At 38.8% G+C, this 23,000-nt stretch overlaps 1 protein-coding gene across 1 annotated transcript in view; it reads left to right on the top strand.

Moving 5' to 3' along the window:
- Positions 1 to 23,000, top strand: part of GMDS (GDP-mannose 4,6-dehydratase) — a 405,686-nt gene that overhangs the window by 305,139 nt on the left and 77,547 nt on the right. Inside the window, exon 8 of the mRNA XM_030943572.1 lies at positions 17,295 to 17,413. Within this exon, the coding sequence (XP_030799432.1) occupies positions 17,295 to 17,413 (119 nt within the window). The remainder of the gene's footprint in view (positions 1 to 17,294; positions 17,414 to 23,000) is intronic.

Raw genomic sequence — 23,000 nt, 5'->3', positions numbered from 1 at the left:
GAGGGGACTGGGGTGAAATGCAATTTGAAATATTTATCCTCTTTCAAAGCTGGAGTCCTTATAGATTACATAATTGGAAAGCCTTAAATGTGACCTTGATGATAAAAAAGTTCATTACTTTTACCAGAATATAAAAATTCAGACTTTTCATTACAATATAAAGCCTTAAGTGTGTCTTGTGAACTGATTGAGTTTTAGTGGCTACTATTTTGATTTCTGTGTCAGTACTATTAGGATGCTGTTAAACTGGACACATTAGCCCATGCTAATTAACTGATTAACTACAGGAGTTTTTCAAAACCTATATTCAGTTGTTGAGTTTTTGTAGGTAACATTTAACAGGATAAAACAATAAAATTCTTGACTTATACACCTGATAGACAGAGGCATCACTTTGAACCTAGTGTGTTTGTAATGTATGACCACAATCTTATCACTACTGTTATTATTACTAATTCCTACTACTACTATTACCCCTACTACTATTAGGAATTCTCTGATCAGTCTGTGTTTCATTTACTGATTAAATCATTCATTCTGTGGTTTTATTAAAACTTTTGCACAGTTAGGATATAAGTATTTCTTTGTCAGTGATGGAAATAATGGTCTTGGCTCTGCTTTTTATTACAGTAGTGCAAATCTTGAATAATTTGATTGTCAGTGTAACAGTGCCAAGGAAACAGCAAATTTAGGCCCAATGTGTGTTTGCTATTGTCCTTAAGAATTAGTTTACTCTCTTCTAAGTACTTCCATTCATAAATGATGTGTCATTTTAGCAACCATAATTGCCTTCTGAAGCAATGTTTTTGTTGTTTTTCTAAGGATTTCCCAAAGTTGGAGGAGTGTTTTGGTTTTGTTTTAGAAAATGAAACACAGTTTTAAACCTGGGTCAGATGCCAGAAAATGTTCTTCTCTCCTCCCCCTTCCTCTTCATCTGCCTTTTTCTCTGAGCCCCATATCAACTCTTTCCTTTACCTGCAGAGCCTAAATTACTTCATTAAAGGTCTGAGCTTGATGAAGCTGCCTGATTGTCCTGGATTTTGGGCTGGGGGCATGGGGGAAAAAGAAAACCCAAACAACAAAAATAAAAGAGGAAAAGAAAACAGAACAAGATCAGGCACTTAAGGCAGAGTTGCACGTTGCTTTGTGTAGCAGATCCAAGATAGCAGATGCACTGTGCTGCGCACTTACCCCATCACAAGTGTACGTACTTTCACTTAATGCTCTTCATACCCAGCCTTAAGATGATACATTTACTTTGGCTTCACAACAGGGAAAACAAAAGGAAACCTTAACTGACCAGCAGTCATGTTTTGGTGTCGTGTGGCATCTCTGTGTGGTGTTGGTACTGGAACAAGCCTGTATTTCCCCCTCATATATGTGCATAAGTCGCCTTTGATGGATAAGGTTAAATCTGTGTAATAAAATATTCAGGATCAAGATGTCCTGGTGTTCTGGTTTTCCTGACATTCTCACACTTTTAATCTTAAAAAATAAAATTCCCCTCACCATATTTGTTTGTTTTGCTTTCTGTTCTTTTAATAAGTTCGTTTTCTGAAAGGTAGAGGAAATAAGTTGTTGCTGAACTTCATTGCAATAACCAGCTAGAAATGTTCAAAGGTACCTTTAAATCTAGGATTAGAAAAGTCAGCACTTTCCTTTTGTGTGAAATTTTTCCCTATTTATGAGACGTAGGTTTGTTTCACGTCTGCCAAGTTTAAATCTTTTTTAGAAGCATAAGCATTTTTTGGACATTTGAATTCAGAGAACAGTAAAATTAATATGTCAAGAGACAAAGTGTTCAAGAAAGTAGAAATGGTACATAAATCATTCCTTAAACAAAGTTATGCTTTGCTTGCTCAATACAGCAATTATATTGTTTTGATTTTGTATGGATAATTGGAAACTTTAACTTTGTGACTTCTTTGTCCAGTCTAATAACAAGTTGACTCCTGAGGTTTCTGAAAGTTCTCTCTTGCTCTTCCATTTGTATAATTTAGAGATAGAAGATGTCAAAAATAGGGAAGGAAAGAGAGAAGGGAGGAAGAGCAAGAAAGGCTTAAAGGCTCTTCCAGCAGTAGGTACAGGAGTGCATCAGCAGTACTACCCCTGCTGAGCTGGCAGCTGCTTCCCTAAGTTCAGAGAGGTCACCATGGTTTCTTTCCTGTTTCTCCTCCAGGCATTGAATTGCTGGGGGAGTTGGAAAAAAAGGCATCTTCCTTTCTTGCCCTGCGACATAAAGACAAAATCCTTCCTCCCTATCTAAGTGTGTTCTGGTGAGGCATGTAAAAGTTCAGATGTGATGACAATTATTTGGGTTACTGTGATACTTTTACCCAGAAATATCTGAAAGACATTATAGACTAATTGACATACCAGGACATGCATATGACATCTGAGGATGTGCCCTCCTGTGCATGATGAATTTGAAAATGCAAGGATTTTCTTCACCATTAACTTGGTGCTTTCTCAGGAGATAAAACAGATTATTTGGTAAATCCTTCTAAATACTGTTGCTGATAATTTAGGACAATGCAGACTAATGTATCCAGTTAAAACTCGAGAAGGAGAAAATATGTTTTTAAGGAAACGGAACACAAGCTGAGCCCTCCGTAGATAAAGAAAAAAAGTAAGAAAATTCAATGTTTATAGTAAGAACTGTAAGAGTCTATCACTCACCATACATGTTGTTCCTCATAGTGCAGTATGTGATGGGTCAGGATGAAACAGTACAGCAAATCAAGTCAGTTGCATCAAACCCCCATGTGGGCTTGTCCACAGGACCAGAGAGTTCTGAATTTAGGTAGATGAAAAGGAGAACTTTAATTATAACAGAGGATGTGTTTAATGCATGTATAAGTAGATTTGTTGAGATCACACCTTTAGTCTCTTTGGGTTGATTTTCCTATTTGCACCTTCCCAGGAAGTCCTACAATAAAGACAAAAGCCTATAGCTGTAAATTCTCCTTCCTTGTGGTTCTGATGCAAATATTTGAAGTTTGGTTGATTATTTTTTGGACACAAATATGAATTTTTATCCTTTCTTTTGGCACTTAAAAGGGATTCGAATCTTATTTAGTACCCTTTTGCTGCCAGCTAATCATATATTTCACATGCTTATTTTTCCCTAATTATTCACCAGACTGTAGCAACTTTGAACTGTTTATATATAAAGTCTGGTGTTTGAAAGAGACTAAGTTATATTTGAAATTTCCCTCTGTTTTTTAAGTACCTAAACTCACATGCAGTGCCAAATATGCCTTTCCAGTACATAATAATAGGGATCTAATTGCACCAGTTTCCCAAGGGGCACAAAAGTAGAAAAACAGAGCCTGCATGGAAAACACCCTTTCTTTTTTGCCTTTGGCCGTGACAGGCTCCTACATACGGAACAAAATTCCATCCTCACGGAAGTCTATAGGGAAGATTTGGCTGATTCCAGGGGGGCTGGATTTGGGCCCACATGCCTGATTTCAGGGTGTGATTTTGGTGATGAAGCAAGCTTTAAGAAGTGGGTAAGAATATTCACTGTGTAAGGAAGCTATTTTGATGTGTTTTCTCCAGTCTCTCTCCCATGCTGGAATAACTTTCTCCTTTGGAGTATGATTTCATCTTTCTGAGGAAGACTAGGAAGAGCAATTACTAAAAAGACACTCAGCTTCTGGAAAAGCTCAGTGGGAAAATTTGCTTTTTAACTGCACATGTACAAACATAGTAGCACCCGTGGCAAAGCAGTGGTCCTTCTGTGAAAAAGAGACAATTATGAGAGGAGTAAGAACCCTGATTTAGCCTGCTAATGCCCCAAGATCTGCCGACTTGAAATCATGTTTCCCAGCAGATCACTGCCCTCAGAGTATAGCTGAGGGGCCATGCTAATATTTCCTTCCTGAAGGGAGAGAGCGCATTGGGTTGTCCTTAATGTGACCTGCATGAACTTTTGTACCTTTTCCTTTCCTTCTTGTCTTCTCAGAAGGAGGAGGATTTGTCCCAATATAGCCAAAGCATGCTGTTATGCAGGACTGGCTTATAAACAGCATTTAATAAAGATTTCCCTCTCTAATCTCATGTTTTCAAGAATAATGTGGTTCTCATTCATATTGTACTGAATTAGGTGGTCTCACTTTATTGCTACTAATATATTTAACAATATTTTGAAGTGTGAATTCCTGGGTCTCACCAGCTCAATTTTTCCCATAGATGAAGCTCAGGCAATGAGGTGTTTGGGTACATTTTTGTTTTATCTCCTGTTTCCCTAGTGCGAGCTGTAACAAGCTCAGCCCAAGTGAAAAAATTCCAATTTGCTCCCCATCCTGTTTGTATACAGAAAATCAAATCCTTGTTTTGGAGCTATCTGCTGTGGTGGTTGCTGGGATTGCTACACTGCTGGGAGGTGAGGTGGGATATTGCTGGGTGTGTTGATCTACCTTTGTGTCTTACCTTGCCCTTGAGTTGCATGGGAAACATTATTGCAGAACAGCGTGCAGATGTTGCCATTCCCTCTACTCCAACTTGTCTTTTTTTCCATCATCCATTGAAGAAACCCAAATAAAACTCTGTATGCACAAGTCATGAAAAAAACCCCAAAATGCACATTTGGCGCTTGTTTGTATTTGCTAAGCCTACACACGTATGCATTATAGTAGTGTTGCATGTTAAAACATTCATATTTCTTGATTAAAAAGCTCATCTAAAGTACATCAGTGCTTATCTTTTACCATTCACTCAGTGCCCTACGTAGTCACACACAAACAGGCAAAACAGTAACTAATCAGACCTTTTAGAGCTGCCTAACCCACTTTTTGTCTTTATTATGAAACTAAGATTTGGTCAACTGAGGTCAAGTTGTGCACTTAACACAGCTTCCATTATAGTCAGTGAACTCTGTAACAGAGAGTAAAGTCAAAATATAAACAGAGAACGTTTCTGCAGCAGCTCTGGGCTGGGATTAACTTGGATCACCTAGTCTTCTGCTTTTAATGAAATTCTCTCCCTTGTATTTTCTTGTTTGGAAGAGAGTCCAAAGTTATCTCATGCTAATTTAGTTAGGCAGTGCCCTCCAGGGATGTCACAGGCCTCCATGACCTCTCCAGAGAGACTCAGCAAAAGGATGAGGAGAATTAAACATTCCTGAGAAATTGCAAAGCAGGAGCCCCCAGAGATTTCACATAGAAATGAGCTCCAGACTAGCTGCCAGAGACCCAAGTCACCTTTTCAGCACTTCCTTGACATGTCTCTGCCAGTCCCATCTGGCTTGATTCAGGGGGTCAGCATGGGGACTGAGAGGTGGCAGCTAGAGAGGGCAGGATTCGAGGGAGGTCTGAATACAGTAGTCTCAGGCTTTAGATGCTTCTCCAAGATGTGCAGCAAGATGGTTTTATTCCCTTTACTTCCCACACGGTCTCATGCTATTTTCTTTGTGCTGAAAAGGGGAAGAATTCTAAGGGAGGAGGTTTAATAGTAAGTTCAGTTATTACTTCACCATGTGATGCAACAGTTTGTTTCATACCTGGTTTTACAACTACATCTCGGGTCAAATGCAGAAAAGACTGTGGCATCAGAGAGCTACTTACAGTGACATGAACTACATGCACCACTTTCCTCTCTTATGTTGGTAGGCTGTAGAAATTAATGAAATTGATTTCACATGAAGCCAGACTTAGGCATAGTTTACAGGACAGAATATTTCTCTGCGAGAATATTCAAAGAGCTAATTTACAAGTTTCCTTCAATTATTTTGCAAAAAGGGAAAAAATAAATTTTCTGAAGTACAGGCAAGAGAGCAAAAGACACCAGTGTTTCTTGGTTATTAGTATCTTGATCACCTGAGTAGTTATCTCGCTTATTTCTTGCATTATGACAAAAAATGTGCACTATCTCAAGAAATGTCTATTATGTTGAATTTTGGAGAATGCAATCTAACAGTGATTTCTGTGTGATCTCATCCTTACATTTCCTTGCTACTTTGTCTTTAATTAGTGCAGATCTAGTCAGTATTAAGGAAGAATGTTTGAATTCCCACCTTTTACTATGAAAGTGCCAAGTCAAATCTAATTATATAACAAATAATGCACTTCATGCTGAAATGTCTGTGCTACCCTTAACTTTCTTAAAGCACTCTAGTTGCATAAATATTATTACTCCAGCTTCATAGACAGCAGAATTTGGGCTGTAAGACTTTTGCTTTAGTGGAGGCCACAAAGAGAGTGATTAACACTGCTGAGATTGGAACACTGCTCATCATTTTGCTGGACCAAACTGAAACCAATAAGCAGGCTGGACCTAAAGCTGGATGGATCCTGGTAATTAGAACATGGTTTATGGTGTAGCTACGACAAAAAATATACAGAACAGAGAGTTCTGTTCATGTGAAATATGTTTCAGCAGTTGAGTTATAAATCTCTGAGAAGAAGAATAAAAAAATTGAATGAGACTTGCATATGGAAACCAGCATATAAGGGATGATGGTGTCATTGTGGTGATAAATCCATTGCATTCTGCAATGACTCATGCCTGTGCCACTGTTATTTGCCTGAGAACAGACCTCTGGCCCCTGCCAAGTAATGCGTGTGGGAACGCTGTTCCCGGTGTCTGACCTGCGGGAGTCATTCCAGCCTTAATGGCAGGATACCTAGTGTGTGGAGTCTCGTTCATGTCCACTGGGGAGGGAGGGCTCTAAATTCGTCTGGATGTGATAGGAGCAATGACTTCTGACATGCATGTAGCAGAGATTTATTGCAAGCAAAAGTTGAAGTGTGATAATGCTACTGGGGTATTCTGTAATAATATGGTAAAACACTTGTCGTCACTTCATCTCAGGCAGTGAAAGTCAATTGTATATGCTACACAGAGACAGATAAAAAACATAAGTATACTTAAAACTTCATATGGTTTGCATTTTTCGTAACAGCTCTCCTGACTCTAATATAAGACAGGTTTTAATTTTGTTTTGGGTAAGTGGATGTGCTTACAGTCTCACACCCACAATTCCATGGCTTTAAATAGAATCGCTCCCAGGGTGCATAAAAGAACACATGCTGTTATGTGAAGGATTTATCCAGGATGCCAGGATTGTATTTATTGCTGGGAACAAACTGAATAAAATTTTCTATCCCATTCTGATACTAGCCCATGGAGAGCAGCCGTATCTATGGTTTCAGTGCAGATCCTGCTCTTTCCCTGACGCAGGATTTGGTACAACTGACTGCTGTAGCAGGAACAGTAATTACTAATGGTGGTGGAATCAGAATGGCCCGAGCGAGTCAAGGGAAGGTCAATGCAAAATGCCCTCCAAATGTATTTTTGAGCATGCTCGAAAGTAATCTTCACATTGCCTTTTCACATGTGCACAGCACAGCCAGACTTCTAAAACACATCCTTTGGTTTCTGGGATCATTTTGCTGTTGCTTTTTTTTAGCTGAGATTTCCATGCCCCAGTTTGGACCCTGAGCATGGAGGAACTCATTCAGAGCAACTGTAGTGTTAACACTGAGGCAGCAAGTCTGTGAGGCAGATTCCTCTGTCCCAGGGCTTGGGTTAAAACCACCAGACTCCTTGCATAAGCTGCTGTATCACATGGTGGCCGTTTTGGGTACTGTTGGCCTAAAATTGAACCTGTGACATGAGGTAAAAGTAAAAAAGAAAATAAATCCCTCTGTATTGCATTACCATATCCCCAAGGCATCAAAGTCGTGCGCTTGTCTCAGTCTGTACTCAGCCAAGAGAATTTAGCATCAAATTCCAAAATGTTGTCACCTGAAATGTTCTGGTAAAGGAAAAGAAAAAAAATCCATTGTACCAGGAATGGCATTACTTTAGCATCCTTTTTTCCTTTTTTCAGGTGACTTCTTGCTTTTTATAGTTAGTAAAACAGTGCCTGATGTGCAATTTTACCACTGTCTTACAAGTAACAATGACTTAATGGTGGAAATCTTTCTTACTTCCATCTACAGTGCACTGAAAACTGCAATAAAATTAAAAATTTAAGTTCAGTGATGTGTTTAAGATAACAGGCTCTTTATTTACACAGACTATTCAGACAAGGATTCTAATTTTTAAGAACCCAATCAATATAAATATTTTTCTCAAGAGAAGTAAATTAACATTTCAATTAAATTATTTAGATTAATATTCAGGAATGTAACACCTATGGAAACTCATAGCAGTCTGATGAGAAAATGCATAATGTTCCAAAGTGTGAAGCAAGAACTCTGGAAATTTGCAGGGGAAATATAAATTATGAAATTAATTTCAGGGTAATTTTATCTTATTAACTCACCCTATCTCCCTGTATTTTTTTTCAATAACACTGCTCATAAATTTTGTCTCAGTCCTCTTGCTTTGTTACTCTTACTGTCCTAAAAGATTACTCTTCTTCCTTCCCAATTATACCCTCAAACATGTATAAACATTATGAAGTGCTGCTTTATTATGTCTGAGCCTATCTGCGTGTGCTCTGGCACTTCTCTGCTGCTCTTAGCAATTTTATAGACTACAAGTAGTGGTTTAACCTGAGTCAGGGCCCGTTACTGGATAGGCACGGGGCAGACCTACAAACCTGGAGTAGGGAAGCTAACAAGCTGCAGAGGCAGTTTTCACAGATAGGAGAAAAGGAAAGGAAGATTTGGAGAGAGAAAATAATTTTCTGAGTCGTGGTATGGATAACAGCATTTTTGTTTCTGTGGAGACCAGTAGTGCTTTGGCCCATAGGTCATGCTGTCCCTCTGACACCCTCAAAAGGAGCACAAGTCAGCTTGTGCTTAGCTGTAAGTGCTTAAGCAATCCCGGAAAGAAATAGGAGGTAAACAGGTGTTAGAAGTAGGAACCAGGATCTTTTTATAGTCAAATGTTGCACTGTAAACATTTTGTGATCAATATCTACATTGTGATCATTATTCTGAGGCTGATGGTTTTGCTCCAGTGAACACGCCAGTACTTGACTTGAAAGCCTTATCTATTTTCTTGTGGTTAGATCATGGCCCCAACCAGCCCTTCCTGGCATGGGGCCCTAAGACTTCTCTGCCCTCACCGCAGCCTGGGTACAACCCTTTACTTTAGCGGTGAGTAATCCTGTCAAATGGGAGTCTGCCTCTTTGTGAAGAGGTATTTTGTCTTACATTCATATAAAAATAGCAGGGAAAATTAATTCTGGAAGGGTAAAAAGGGAGGGGAAAGCGGGTCAAATATCTTTCTGAATTGTCTGCTAGGTGGAGCCTGGGAAACATATATTTGTTCTATAGTCTTGTCTATGTAATTCAAATCTGAGTGGTTAAAACTCTCACATACTTTCTGCAATTCAAAATTTTCTTTTTTTTTCTCTCTTTAGCTTTGAATTTCTTTCCCATTCCTCTTAAACAGAATTTAAAGAAGCTCTTTGTTAGCAATTGTGACAATATCCTCCAAAATTAAAATGAAAGAAATAGACCATATGTGCATCCTTTCTGTATTTTTTCATTAATTTACTTCGTGTCACACATGTCACTTCCAATCTAACCACTTGAAGCATAAACAAACCATTGTGGACCTAAAAATCTGTTCAAAACTTTTTGGCAGGAAAAAAGGACTATATTAATTTTCATTGTTGGTTGAGGTTTCCCAACAAGCAGCTTTACTGTTTCTTTTTTGCCTCCAGCTAGCAACTAAAGATCAGTTATAAAACCGTATACAAATACTTCCACATATTGAAAGAACAATATTTTGACATTCAGTGACACAAGGGGGGGAAAAAAAGGAGTAATCTAGTTTTTGATAACACAATGAGAACTTTGTGTTCACCCGAGGTCCATGTGAGAAACATCATGTTGCGTTAACAGGGAAGGTTGACCTTTAAGGTTTATCTGGATTATAATTCTTGTGGTTTTTATTAATAGAACTGCCTACTAAAGTTTCACGAGTCCTCCCTGAGATCTGTAAAACAATTGGCCTATCTACTTATGAGAGAGAAGTTAGACAGTATTTCCTAGTATTTCCTACAGATGTGAGGGCTTTTGTTTCAGAAGACATTGATATTGTTTTCCTTTGTAGATGGTCCACAAAGATTATCAGGTATTTTATTATCTTAGTAACTTTGTAATTGTTGGATTATTATCTTTCAATGTATCAACTATACTTTTTCAACTTGAAAGAAAATAACACGGACCTGACACAGCCGTGCTCTGAACAAGTTCACCTCTAGAGCCAAATCATAGAATTTGACTAAATCTGCAAGCATGCTTCAAATTGCTTCTGTGGAAATTTCTCAAGCGAAACTTCAAAAATTTCTGAGAAAATTTTTAAAATTAGTCCCTATCTCATACTGTCTCCTGGGAGACTTGCTGTTTGTTTACTTGTTTACTTTCTTGGGATTCTTAAGGTAAATTGTCCATTATTTCTTATCAAATGATGTGTTTTTTCTCTCAGAGGAAATTGTTTTCATCTCAAATCTGTTCCTATTTTATATTTTTTGTGTCAGCAATGTCTATGGTTTGCAAATGTCACTTTTCTGAATGGAAGCAGCTGCCATGTCATAAGTACTCAATGTCTCCTCTGCATGAGCAGAAAAGACACAGCTGAAGGAAAAACTTTGTACACAGACTTTGGAGTCCTTATGTTCAGCATTACACAGTTAAGGAAGAAGCATATCAAAATGTATTTAGATTGATGAGATCTGATAGATACTCAAATGGTGTTCAGAAGGGTTTTTCCATGAATGGAGGTTCCTTGAGCAACAGATCTTGCACCAACGCTGTGATTTTTGGTAATCTGAGAAAGCAGGATGATGACTCTTTAGAGGAAAGGAAGAGGCATGTGTCCTGCCCTTCTTGGGAAGTACCTCTGTTGCTGGAGGCTTTGAGAAAGGGTTGAAAAGTCACCAATTGCAATGATAGACAATGGGTTTAATCCTGAACTTATGTTTGCCTTTCAAATACAAACTGTGACAGCCCAGTAAGGTTTTTTCTTACTGGGTGTGCACCCTTGCTTTTTAAGTAGCTGAGCAAGAAGGGCTGTAATTTAGGGGGAGAAAAGCCTAGTAATACATTGATTATGCATACTCCCATATTCCTGCTGTCACTGGCTTCTTGGGAGTATTAGCATGCCTGGCAGCACATCCCTGTGGTTTTCTTTGGCAAGAGTCTCCCTGCCGTGCTTGCCTTGACCTATAACATTGTCAGAAACAAGTACTAAAGCAATAGTCATTACTCTAGACTGAACTCCCATTGTGGCAGGGTGCATGGGATCATGCCCAACACTTTTGTGTGTTGGCTGTCTGGCAGGGGCAGCTTACAATTTACTCTGATCACAACACTTTTGTGCTGCACTTCAGCTTCACTGGTGTTTTTCAGCCATGTGTGCTGTGCCCCTGTTATGTGCAAAACATGTGTAAGGAGATTTTTTTCCCTCCTCTGCTGTGTGTTATATGTAAGTCTCAGTGTGTCTTTATATAACCTCCTTATATAACACACTCTGATGCCTATGGGGTACACCCAGGACACACCCACTCTTTTAACAGTTGCAGAAGTCAATCAGATGTGGGTGACTCAGCCCACAGTGCAGCACCTTTTCTTCCTTCTCTGCCCCTCCAAAAGTGAGTAAACAGATAAACTGGGAGTCGGTTTGGGTTCAGAGCTCTGAGTCAATGCCCGTCTCACTTTTCTGAGGCACGACCATCAATTGTGGTCAGTTCTGCAGCAGCTTGAGAAACCACAGCCAGTCAGCTGGGTTGTGTCAGGAGGAGCCGGGCGATGGCATCTGGAACTGCTCCGCATCCCAGGCAGGCAGGAAGTGCGTGGGCAGGACAGCTCCACACGTCGCTCGGCACAGGAGATGCCAGCAGCCTCTATCAATGCCAGGGCAGTTGAGTTGGGACAATGCAGAGAGGGAGGTGGTACAATAGCCCTCTCTTTTGTGGCACAAATGGAGCAGTCCCTCATGATGCACTCAGGAGCAGCAGTCATGCCAGGCCTTTGTGCTCGCCATATGGGGAGAAGGCTCTCCTTTGCTCCCACATCCCTGTAAAGGCTCATCATGCTTTGGCCCAAAATGCTCAATTCTCCTTCTCAGTGGTGACCCCAGCAGGATAGCTATGTTTGGGATCACTAGACTACCATATCCAACCCACTGAATGCTTCTGCCCACTTCTAGACAATAGAGTATGGAATACCATAAAGACAGAATTTCTATAAATGGTGATAATGTACTGCTGGGTCTCTCCAGGTGGTGATGTTTTATGACTTAGTCAGAAATTGCTCCCTGATTGTTGACAGCCTTGAGGTAACCCATTCCTTCCGCAGTGATAAGTAGAGCTAGACATTCACCAGCCTCTGCTTCTTTGCCTCTGAAACTCACAGACAATGCACCATGCATCAGGCTGCAACTATCTGTTCCATCTCCTAAAGTAAACATTTCTAATTTGGTTTGATTTTTTTTTCTCCATGTGTGGCAAAGTCAGAATTTCTCTGCATAACACCCAGAAATACATATGAAAGCAGGTTTTTTTACAGTATAGGTCTTGGAAAAAGCTGCTATGTAGCAGTGCAAGGCAATAGCAACTGGTAGCAACAGGAACATTTTCTATTTATCCCATTGTGAGACCTGTTCAGTCATATCTCTTTTGGATCTTGAATTGGATGAGACATATGAAAAGGCTTTATACTTATTCTTTTGAAAAAACAAGTCTTTTATTTCTAGAGCAGAAATTATCCACTGATTTAAAATAATAAAAGTTGAATTTATTTTTGCTCTTGAATAGGAAGATACCTGATTATGAGCCCATTTTAGTTATACATAGTATGAGAGCAGACAGTGAAACAAAAGTCTCAATATATGGAGTTAAACATAACCTCAACTACCGGATCTTTGTTATCCATGGATGACAGCCCAGTTAATAAATGTTTTCTTACTGGGGTGCTAGACTGGAAGTTAATGGTGAAACACATCTACAACATACTCTAGATTCTCGAGACAAGCAGACACATCACAACATTGTGGCAGTGGCATGCATAAAATGTATCTGTGTGGGGATTGTGTTAGTCAAACTTGGGTTTTCCCACTTACTAGCCCAGGTGCAAACACTGCATAAGCAAAGAAATTTGGGCAGGGAGAAGACTGGTTCATATTTTGAATATGTTGCTTGAAAATGGTGCTTACTACTGGCAGGGGTTTATATAGAGAAAAGGGTAGAGGGGAAAGATGAAAGAAGAAAGATTTTGGCAGAGGCTGGAGTTCAGGCATGCAGAACAGATATCCTACTCCACATAATCATAAAAGTGTGTCTGCTTCTAGACTAGTTACGTATCTCCTTTTAGGTTTCTGTCTTTGAAAGTAAATGACATAGAAGCACCTTTAGACTTTGTGACTCGCTAGACCAGAGCCAAAAAGAATTCAAAGATGAAAAATATGTTTTGTCACTTTTTCCATTAAGGGAAGAATCTTAGTCTAAGAGAGTTGAAGCCTGAATTGTTTCCATGGTAATTTTCTCCTCCTTTTAAACATCTACATTTTATCTACATTTACATAATATTTTGTTATCTGGACTGAGCGAAAAATTAGGGAGAGGGTGGCAGAACTGAAAACAAGTAATTTCTTTACTTGCTGTCGGCCCATCCAAAAAACCTTTACAAAGAAATACAGGAAAATCCTCAATTCTCAGTCCCTGCAACAGAAAAACTCTTAAAATATATGACCTTGTGATGGTTAGAAGATATCCAAGAGCCAAAGCTGGGCAATGTTTTTATCCCAGTTCAGCCATGTCATGGGTCAGGTGGTTCAGCATGTGAACAGGAAGGTGAGAATGGTGAACTTTTGCCTCGGTTGTGCAGTCCATCAGAGAATAAATGGAGCAAATCACTCTGCAGCTGGATCGGGAGGTGAACGGCTGAATACCTCTCACACAGAGGCCTTTGTGTTCTGGACATGATCTAGCATTATGATGGGACACACTAGTCTGAGGCTTTGTAGCAATTACTAACCCATTATCACGCTAGAACATGAGATCATTTATCTTCTAATTCAGAGTGTCACCTGTTCTTCATTTGCCAGTCAATAACCATTAATTACTTTCAGTGGAAATTTAAACAAAGCTTTTCCCCTCTGTTAAAACCAGTAAGCCATTCAGTAATGACAAATAAACCTGGAGCTGTATCACCCCCCTTCCTCTCGTTCTCAGCCTCAGGTCTGGTACAATATGAATTCTTAAAGGAAATGCCTAGAAATTCATAGGTCAAGGACCTTTATTAGTCTGATGTGAGGAGAATCACATTCCTGGCACTTGATGTAGGGAAATGATATAGCTACTGCCTGTACACGGATGTTTTATTGGTTGTCAAGGGCTGTACCTGAGGAAATATAATTTTGACTGTGGAACTTCTTCAATGTTTCTTCTCTCTTCTGACTTGCCTTGGCATTTTTTTACAGACTGTTCATGCAGACCCTTTCAAAGCAACAGTATTTGGTCACCTTCCTCAAGGCAAAACAGAGCTATCACTTATTTTGTAATTTTTAGCATGTTAATTTCTTTCATACCTGATTGGATTGAGGTAATTCTAAGTGCCAACAATTGTGAATGCCAGAAAAAATAAAAGAACTCACAGTGATAGACTCTGAAGTAACCATTAATCTAAACATTCTTTCCTGGTAGGATTTGAAGCAAAAATCACTTTTAGCAACTCTTTCTGCATTGTTTGATCATTTCTAAGCTGATCCTGTTGAAATTTACTGCAGTTTAAGTCGCATTGCTGAGACAGTGATTGCTAGCTTTTTGAAATGGTAGACAAGAGTTGATAAATCCAAATGCATAAAACCTCATTGGGCCCACTGTCAAAGGCTGTTTTTTTGTTAGGATTTTGCAGCTGCCTCCTTCAGTGCAGGGTGTGGTTTAGAGTAAAGGGAAACTTTCTACTCTATTTCATATTGATACGCAAAGTAACGTGTAAATATTTTAAATATTCGCCTGATTGTTGAATGTCTTGGCATAAGTGCCTGCATTGAAACTGTGTCAAAGGAATTACAGTACAGAGTTGTTTAATAGTGGAGGGGTGGCAAAAATGGTTGGAAGTCTGATCCTGCTTCTGCTTAGACATACTAATATTACTTTACCAACACAGTAAATAGCAGGTGCTTATGCTAATTGCATATTCAGTCAACCAGCGTAGCATTTTTGGGTAAGGGGGAATTTTTACCAATAAACTATATTTTGTTGTTGCATCTCTCTCCAATGTAACTGACACTACAGTGTCAAGGCAAGAAAAGGAGTTCATTATGTACAGCAAACATCCACCAAAGTTGGGAGGAGATTGACTGATTGTCTAATGTTGGAAATCCTTTTTTGCCCAAATAGTGCCATCTCATACGAGAAAGTGTGTTGTTTTCAGCTAGGCTGCTTAAGGAAACCTGAATGTCTACGAAATCAGGGACTAGGCTGGGAGAACCAAAACTATCAAGCACTCATCTTATAGATACTCCTGTTACCTTTCTATGCAGCTGCTGCTACTGTGATTCTTGCAGGCTTGTCCAGTCATGAAGAAACACAATCTGGTGATTTACGGTGACCTCTCAAATCAGCAGGGAAACCCCAGTGTTCCAAAAAAGCTCATATGAGAGATACAAGTTAAGACATCTCCTCCCCACAAGATGAGTTTCATCAGCCATTTGGGTATTTCTGCGTCATTGGCTAGGATGTTCAATCCTGGAAAGGAAAAATAAAGTTGCTGCCATTGTCCTGCCCAGCAGGTCATCTCCCTAAAGCACAATTTATAATTTATGTCAAGGACTTACACAACAGTTGCCCAAAACTGAGCTTTCCATGCACATTCAAGAAGTAAAAAGGTTCAAAAGGAGCGTGTTAATAAGATCTTGTCCAAACTTTGGAAGATGCATAAAATAATAACTGTAAAGAAAAATGGCTCACACTTATAACCATTTAAGTGGAATGTATTGCCTTGCTATGCAGAACACTGATTTATTGAGAATAGGGAGGAAAAATTGAATGTTTCAGGTGGTATTTACCAAGAGAAACTTGGCTATCCCAAAGCTTTTATTAATCTGATTTGCAGAGTATCCACTACCATCAAGGGACCTACTAAAGTTGTTTTCTTTAAAGCTGATGTGAAGAGGTCAATGCAAATAGCATCATGGATTACAGTGTGAGAGGATGACAGTACTTTCTACCATATGGAGAGAGAGTTGATTTATTTTGTTTCCCTTTTCTGGTTATTTATTAAACAAGGATCGTGCTATACAGGTATTCCCTTTTCCTCACCAAAGGAAATGAAGCATTTGCATCATTTTGATTGATCTAAAGTAATAATTATTCTGTACACCTACAGCTCCTATGCAGTCAAACAGTCCAGTCACTAGAGCACTGCCTTGCACATCAGAAAATTGAAATGTACCGGTGGTGATATCTCAGACAAGTCCTACATGTCTTTGAATACCTCTTTTCCATCTGCTTTCCAGCTTTCATGCTGACTTAGCTGGCCAGCCCTCTGAGATGGCACCCACCCATCAATAACTGTTTGTGGGAGAGGACTCTGTGAAAGACATTGCTGTGGGAATTGAAAACTGGTCCCATGAAATACAAATATGTCAGCAATCAGATGAAGTTTTGCTTCAAAAATACTGTAAAACTCTTGCTGCATAAACAAGAGTCCTCTGAAACTGGTGTTAATGGTTGTGTTGCTTTTCCACCAGGGTTTTCTCATTCCTGTGTGAAAAGTTTCTTCTGCCATACTTTAATATGAAACATTCGACACAGATTCAGCAGGGAAACCAGATTAACTTGGTTAAACACCTTTTTAAATACTTATTCTTAATTAAAATCTCAGTTTAGGCAAAACAAGTGTGGCAGAAGAAGCAGCCAAAAGGATCCATATTTTTATGCTTCAGTGAGTTTGACATCATTCTGTAGCAGACAGACAACAGCACTCTGGACTGAAACATTACAAAATTTTGATCTTTTCCCCATATCAATGTCAATTCATGCAGTGCTTTAAACAAGTGAATCCATGCTTATGAGCACTAAACCAAGTCTCAGTGTTCAAAAGTAAACATATTAAAGTCTCCCCTACAGAAACTCCTGCTGTGAAACAAATTGAAAATCAAATAAAGCACTGTTTTCTGTAATAAGAAATAATTGAACTCTTTTCAGAGTTGCATTGAACTGGTTAATAGCCACTGTGTAAAGAAAGTGCTAATTTCCCCAGCTTGGGGTATGTGTGTGTGTGTGTAGTTATTTCCAAATCAAAAATGTGGTAATGCAATATCATGTACCAAAGAGGCCACTTACATGTGCACTGAATCTGACTTTGTTTATCTTTCTGCAGGCCATGTGGTTGATGTTGCAAACGGATGAGCCTGAGGACTTTGTCATAGCCACTGGGGAGGTCCACAGTGTCCGTGAATTTGTGGAAAAGTCATTTAAGCACATTGGGAAAACCATTGTGTAAGTATGAGGAGGAGTGAGTAGCCACAGGTTGAACATTTCCAGCCTCTCATATTTACTGGGACAAAACAGAGTAATTTTTGTCTACATTTTTCTTTTTTTCCCACCCCTCACTTTCTACTTGTAAACTTTCGTGCATAAATGACTGCTGCAGCAGATATGTCTAGTGTTGCCCTCTAGATCATAAGTTAAAAAGGTTAATCTGAATTATTTTATCAAAGTCTTCATTCTTTGTTGTCCCTGTCTTGGTCTAGGGAAGCCCCTCCAAAGATGTTAGCACCAGGATCACCTTCCTGCAAGAGGGGCTTTTCTGCCCAGTTCTCTGTTCTGTGCCCCAGATCCCCACAGTCCTACCCCCACCCTCTGCCATCTGAAGAGGAGGTGGCACCTCCCAGCCCTGTTCTTTCCAGGTGACAGCCCATCAGCCGCACTGCATGCCTCATGTAGCAAACTGCTCCACATTCCTATCAGCTCTTCTCTACTAAGCCATAGAAATGTTGAGCAGTGGGTGCAGAATGTTTACAATGCATATTCCACATAGTTTGATTGAAAATACAAAATTCCTTCCCAAGGCCGTATAATAAAACCAGGATGGCTTGGTGAGCGCTGTCTGTAATTTATATTTTTATTGTTTATTATTTTTTCAATTTCCCTCCTTCTGTATCTTCTCTGGGCCCCATGCATCAACATACCAATCTCAGCTGGAAAAGGGAGAGGAAAGCCACAGGCTCTTCCATGACGCTAGCGCCAGGGCTGTTCCTCAGGCCATCAAAGTCACTTGTGCAGCTGGTGAACTTTTGACAGGGCCAATAAGTTTTACTTGGGAACAAAAACTTGACAAATTCAATAAATATGCAGAAGTGCACAGATATATACAATATTATTTGAACAGCCAGTGGGTGGCTGGGGAGGTAATAACATTTTCTCCTCAATGAGTTTTTAGTCTGGTTTCAATTTTTGGCATCAACTTCCAGAAAAAAAAATCTGATGAGGGAGAGAGAGACCATATAAACAGTATTTCTAACCCAAAAGCTCAGTTTGGGGAATAAGCTTCTCTCCATGTTTTTCACATTTCTTGATTGCAAGATGTCCCAGTAATCACACATTGTCGCATATACCTTTAGAGTACTGAGGTTTGAGAGGCTAAAAGGGAAATAGTAGGAGCTCTAGTAATTGCTTTATCTTTTTTAATTTTTCTTCTCTTTTTATAGTTTAGTTTCTTGTGTTTATAAGCTAATTCTAGCTAGTAAAAACGGGTAGGAAAGTGCTGCAGATTCAACTGCTCCATATGAGTAAAAATTCTATTGATTTGGAGAACTGCCTTGTCCCTGTCTAATATTATTTGTCAAAGCAAAAATGAATGTTTGGTGAACAACTCTTTCAATTTTTTAATTTTGATTACCTACAATTAGAGGCTGATATGTAAAGGTCAGTACCTAGCTGAATGTCTTTATTTGCAGATATTCCCCATATCACTCTTTCTTTTGATGTCTCTAAATTTATGCTTTAGTTTAGAAGCTGAGCTCCCTGCTTTGGTGTTGGTCTAAGTCTCAGCATTTCCCAAGAGTGACAAATCAGCATGCATTTTTCAGAAAGCAAATTAAGTCCTCAAGAAAACCTAAAGAAAATAACCATGCCAGAAATAAAAGTGAAAGCACTTCTATTAATAGCTTCTACTATAGAGGGGATATTAAAGGATTATTTTAGATTTAGTTGTTCCTAACACTCAAAATTTTTTTGCTCACATATGGCTCCATATGGTAGACTGTGTATCATTTATGTTGATGTTTAACGCAGTCAGTATTTCAACTGAATCAGTCACAATCTGATCTCTCAGAAAAACTTTATACTGTATAACTCCAAATGTGAAGTAGAACAGGTATTTTGTGTGTACGAAGGCATAGTTGCTTTTTATTTACTAATCAATAACAGCAATTTGCAAAAATTGTATAAGAACTCACAAGACACCTACTGGCATGGATTTTTAGGAACATAAATTGCTTTAGCAATGGGGCCTTGGTTTTCTATTCCCCTTGTCTCTTCTAAGTTGTTCTTTCCTGTGAATAAATTTCTAATTCCTTAAGCCATTTACAGGTGATATATAAATAACTATACATATGGGGACTGAGGTGACATTTTGAGTGCTAGTGATAATTTTGTTGCTGATCATTTTGACAGTGGTGTAACTCTGAACATTTTGCATGTAGCCTGATCAGATAAACCAGCCATTCTTTCCCCCTGCTCCCAACGCAAGAATAACATTACAACACACCCACTACTCATCCTGCAACCATTGCTCATCTTTCAAATTGCACTAAATGTAAAATATTCCTCAGGATTTGGGAAGTTTGTTAAGAACCTCCATGGTTTTTCCAGGTGTCAGCCTGACCCATGCTTTTGCAGCACACACACATGGTCCTTGGCCGCTGTCTGGTAACCTCTGTCTGGCAACCTTTCTTTGAAAGCCCCAATGAATTTCTACTCCCACCTCCTCCAGTTTAAATATATCTCCTTCAGGGAGTAACCTGGCAGAAAAATCCTCCCTTTTAGCATTGTGAGACTCCACTGGTGAGTCCCATTGATCTGTTACTTTTCAGTTTATGAGGCACCTAAGAACCAATGCACCAGAGTGCAATAGCTAAACAAGTTCCCACAAGGACGGCTCCTTTCTCCATATTACTGTTCCTCAAAGTTTAGTTGAATTATCTGAGGTTTCTGGGGTTTTTTTGCAGGATTGCAGGTGTTCTGATTTTTTTCAACCTCAAACACTTGGGAGATTTCCAGCAGCCTTTTCTACTGCTATAAGCAATGCCACAACTGCCCAGTACTGCTGTACAACACACCTTTCAAAATTGATGAAATGATGGAGTAAATGTCCAGGATAGATGTCATGGCAAACAAAAGTTGGCAGAGCTCATACCACATCTGAGAAAACTGAGCACATGTGCAGGGGCTCTTCACTACGCCTACTTTGTGCTTTGTCAAGGAAAGTTGCAAACGTGAAATCTTAGCTGTCACATCATGATACTGCAGTAGAGAACAGGAAAAGAAAGATCCTGGCTGCCTCATCAACCAACTAAAAATATTTATTTTATTTTGTTAGGTTTTTTGTCTTCCTCACAATTCACATTAACTTATACAGCTGAAAATCCAGGACAGCCTAAAAAGTCTTTCCAAGAACATAACATAATATTCTGTCCTAGCCAGTCATTAGCACATGTCAGGACTATGTCTTCTAGCCAAAACAAGAGAGAGAGAAACTTTACTACATTTTTGTAACTAATGAAATGCACAGCTGCAATGAGACTGATTCTCTCTCTGAAATGGACTGCAAAATGTTCATGGAAGTTTATCTACCTTGGGTGGCTTTTTTCCTCTTACATTTCTTTTTCAAGGGATAATTTCAAATTATCTTTATATAGTCCTCTGAATCATTCAGATTCAGTCCTTTGTACTAACAGGAAAGCCTCAGAGCTACAAATATTTTTCCCCTGTAAGGATTACATTTTTTTTTCTTTTACTTTCCCTTCTCCCTATTACTAATTAAGTGGTACTTGGGGGAAACACTTCCCGCCTATAATTTGAACTTCAGCAGGGTAAACGAAACAGGCAAACGCTTGTCTTGACTAATTTTCTGCCATTAATCTTATTAAATTAGAACAGGATTGCAAAGAGCCTGAAACCACTACAGCACTCAGAGTTCTTTGCAGACTGCTACAAAGGCTCCTGTCTGCAAATGTGGAAACTTAAAAAAAAAAACCCAAAAAAACAGAAAAAGAAAAAGATAAAAAAGAAAACCCATTCAAGCTACAGAAAGATTTATTGTGGTTTTTATTAACATAAAAATGCATGTACATTTGTTACAGAAATATTCATTGCTTCCAGGATCAGAATTAATTCAGAAAAAAACAAATATTTTACTCTAGTCATTTGGTCCCACATACAAATTTTATCTTGACTAACATACTAGTTGGTCTTATAAAAGATCAGTCTAAAAAGGGGAAGTTTGCAGATAAGCTATAAGGTCTTCTGAGTTGAACTTCTGTGGCCTCTTCAGTGACAGTGAGGGTTGAACTGAGATTGAACAAAGGGAGGAGAGTTTTTCTGGGTTTGTTTGTTGGGGGTTTTTTGTTTGTTTGTTTTTTTCTTTTTATCTTAAAATGGAAAGCTGGGTTACAGAAACACATGAGATTTGAAGGATTGCTGTAAGAATGGAAAGCATGTGGGACATGGAGGAGGAGCCATCAGCAGTCATCAGCAAAACAGCTGCTATTTCCAGATCTGGCTTTTGCCCACCAAAAATTGCTGCCTGGCCAGTGCTGTTTGTTATATTTAAATCAGAAAAGAAAATGAAAAGCTTTCAGATGAAGAGGAAGGGAACAGAATCTCATACAGCAACTGAAGGCATTTTGAAGAGAGGTAATAGAAAGGAACACAGCCATATCAGTGAAGAATGATGTCCTGGGTGACCCTTCACGAAAGAGAGTCCTCATTTAGGACTTCATCAGCTTTGTCAACATTCTCAAAAAAGAGCATATATTTCAGGGGGCATTTAACTCACCTCAACTGGAGAATTAATTCTTTCAGCTGAGCATGCCCTCATTACTTTCTCATTGATACAAGGCTTTATCTGCAAGCAGACACAATAACTGTTTCCAAATTGAAATTAAGGCTTGAAGGCTATAATAGTCTTAATTATCTGACTACATAGGAGGTATGAGAGTTTCTCCAATAGAAAGACTAGGCAAGAATGAAATATGGTGTTTCATGGGAAATTCCATATATCCCACTCCTGAAATTAAAATACTTGTCACAAATGCAATTTGGAAAAATACCTGATTTCAGGTCAGCTGGACTTCTTTGTTTTTTTCCTAACCTCCACTTAAAGACAGAATAACTTAAGTTAGAATTTTTTAAGCCATCTAAAGAAAGAAAAAAAAATCCATTCTTAAAAGGCAAAAGCCTCTCTTTTAGATATTATTAATATAATTTTGTGTCAGGCTAACACTAATGGAACTTACTGAAACTAAAACTTTTTTTTCCATAATGCTTTAATTTTCACAGAAGCATTAATATTCTTAGAGAAAACATTTTTTTCCCAACACCAATTTTCACAAATTGGAGTAAAGGGACAGGGCTTCAAAAGGTTTCCAATGACCTGAAAAGAATTTAAAAAAAAAAACCAAACAAACAAAAAATAGGAAGCCTGGCATGAATTTTTTTAATAATCTTGTAATATGGGGAGTAGCAATTATTATGCAATATACTATTGGACTAGTAAAAAAATAAAATTGACTGCCTGATTCATCAGAGCTTTTGAAAAAAAATTAATACATTCCTTTATGGTAGCATGCTTTTGATTTAAGCACAAGGTCGTGGTTAAACAATCCCAGTATCTATGATTACTTTGATGTTTCAGAGCTGCTGGCAAGGTTGGTGGTGGAGTTGGTGGCAAAGGAACATATGAAGAGTCATATTTAAAGTTTCCCAACAAAAGACTACCCTCAAAAATATATTAATGGTCATTTATATGGCATCAGTTTTGCTATTTATAATGTGCTGGGACAGAATGAAGTGCTTTGGCTTA

This window comes from Camarhynchus parvulus, chromosome 2, assembly GCF_901933205.1.
Source record: "Camarhynchus parvulus chromosome 2, STF_HiC, whole genome shotgun sequence".
In the NCBI taxonomy this organism is placed as follows: Eukaryota; Metazoa; Chordata; class Aves; order Passeriformes; family Thraupidae; genus Camarhynchus; species Camarhynchus parvulus.
The sequence above is the reverse complement of the archived record's forward strand: the minus strand, read 5'-3'. Positions and strand labels throughout refer to the sequence as shown.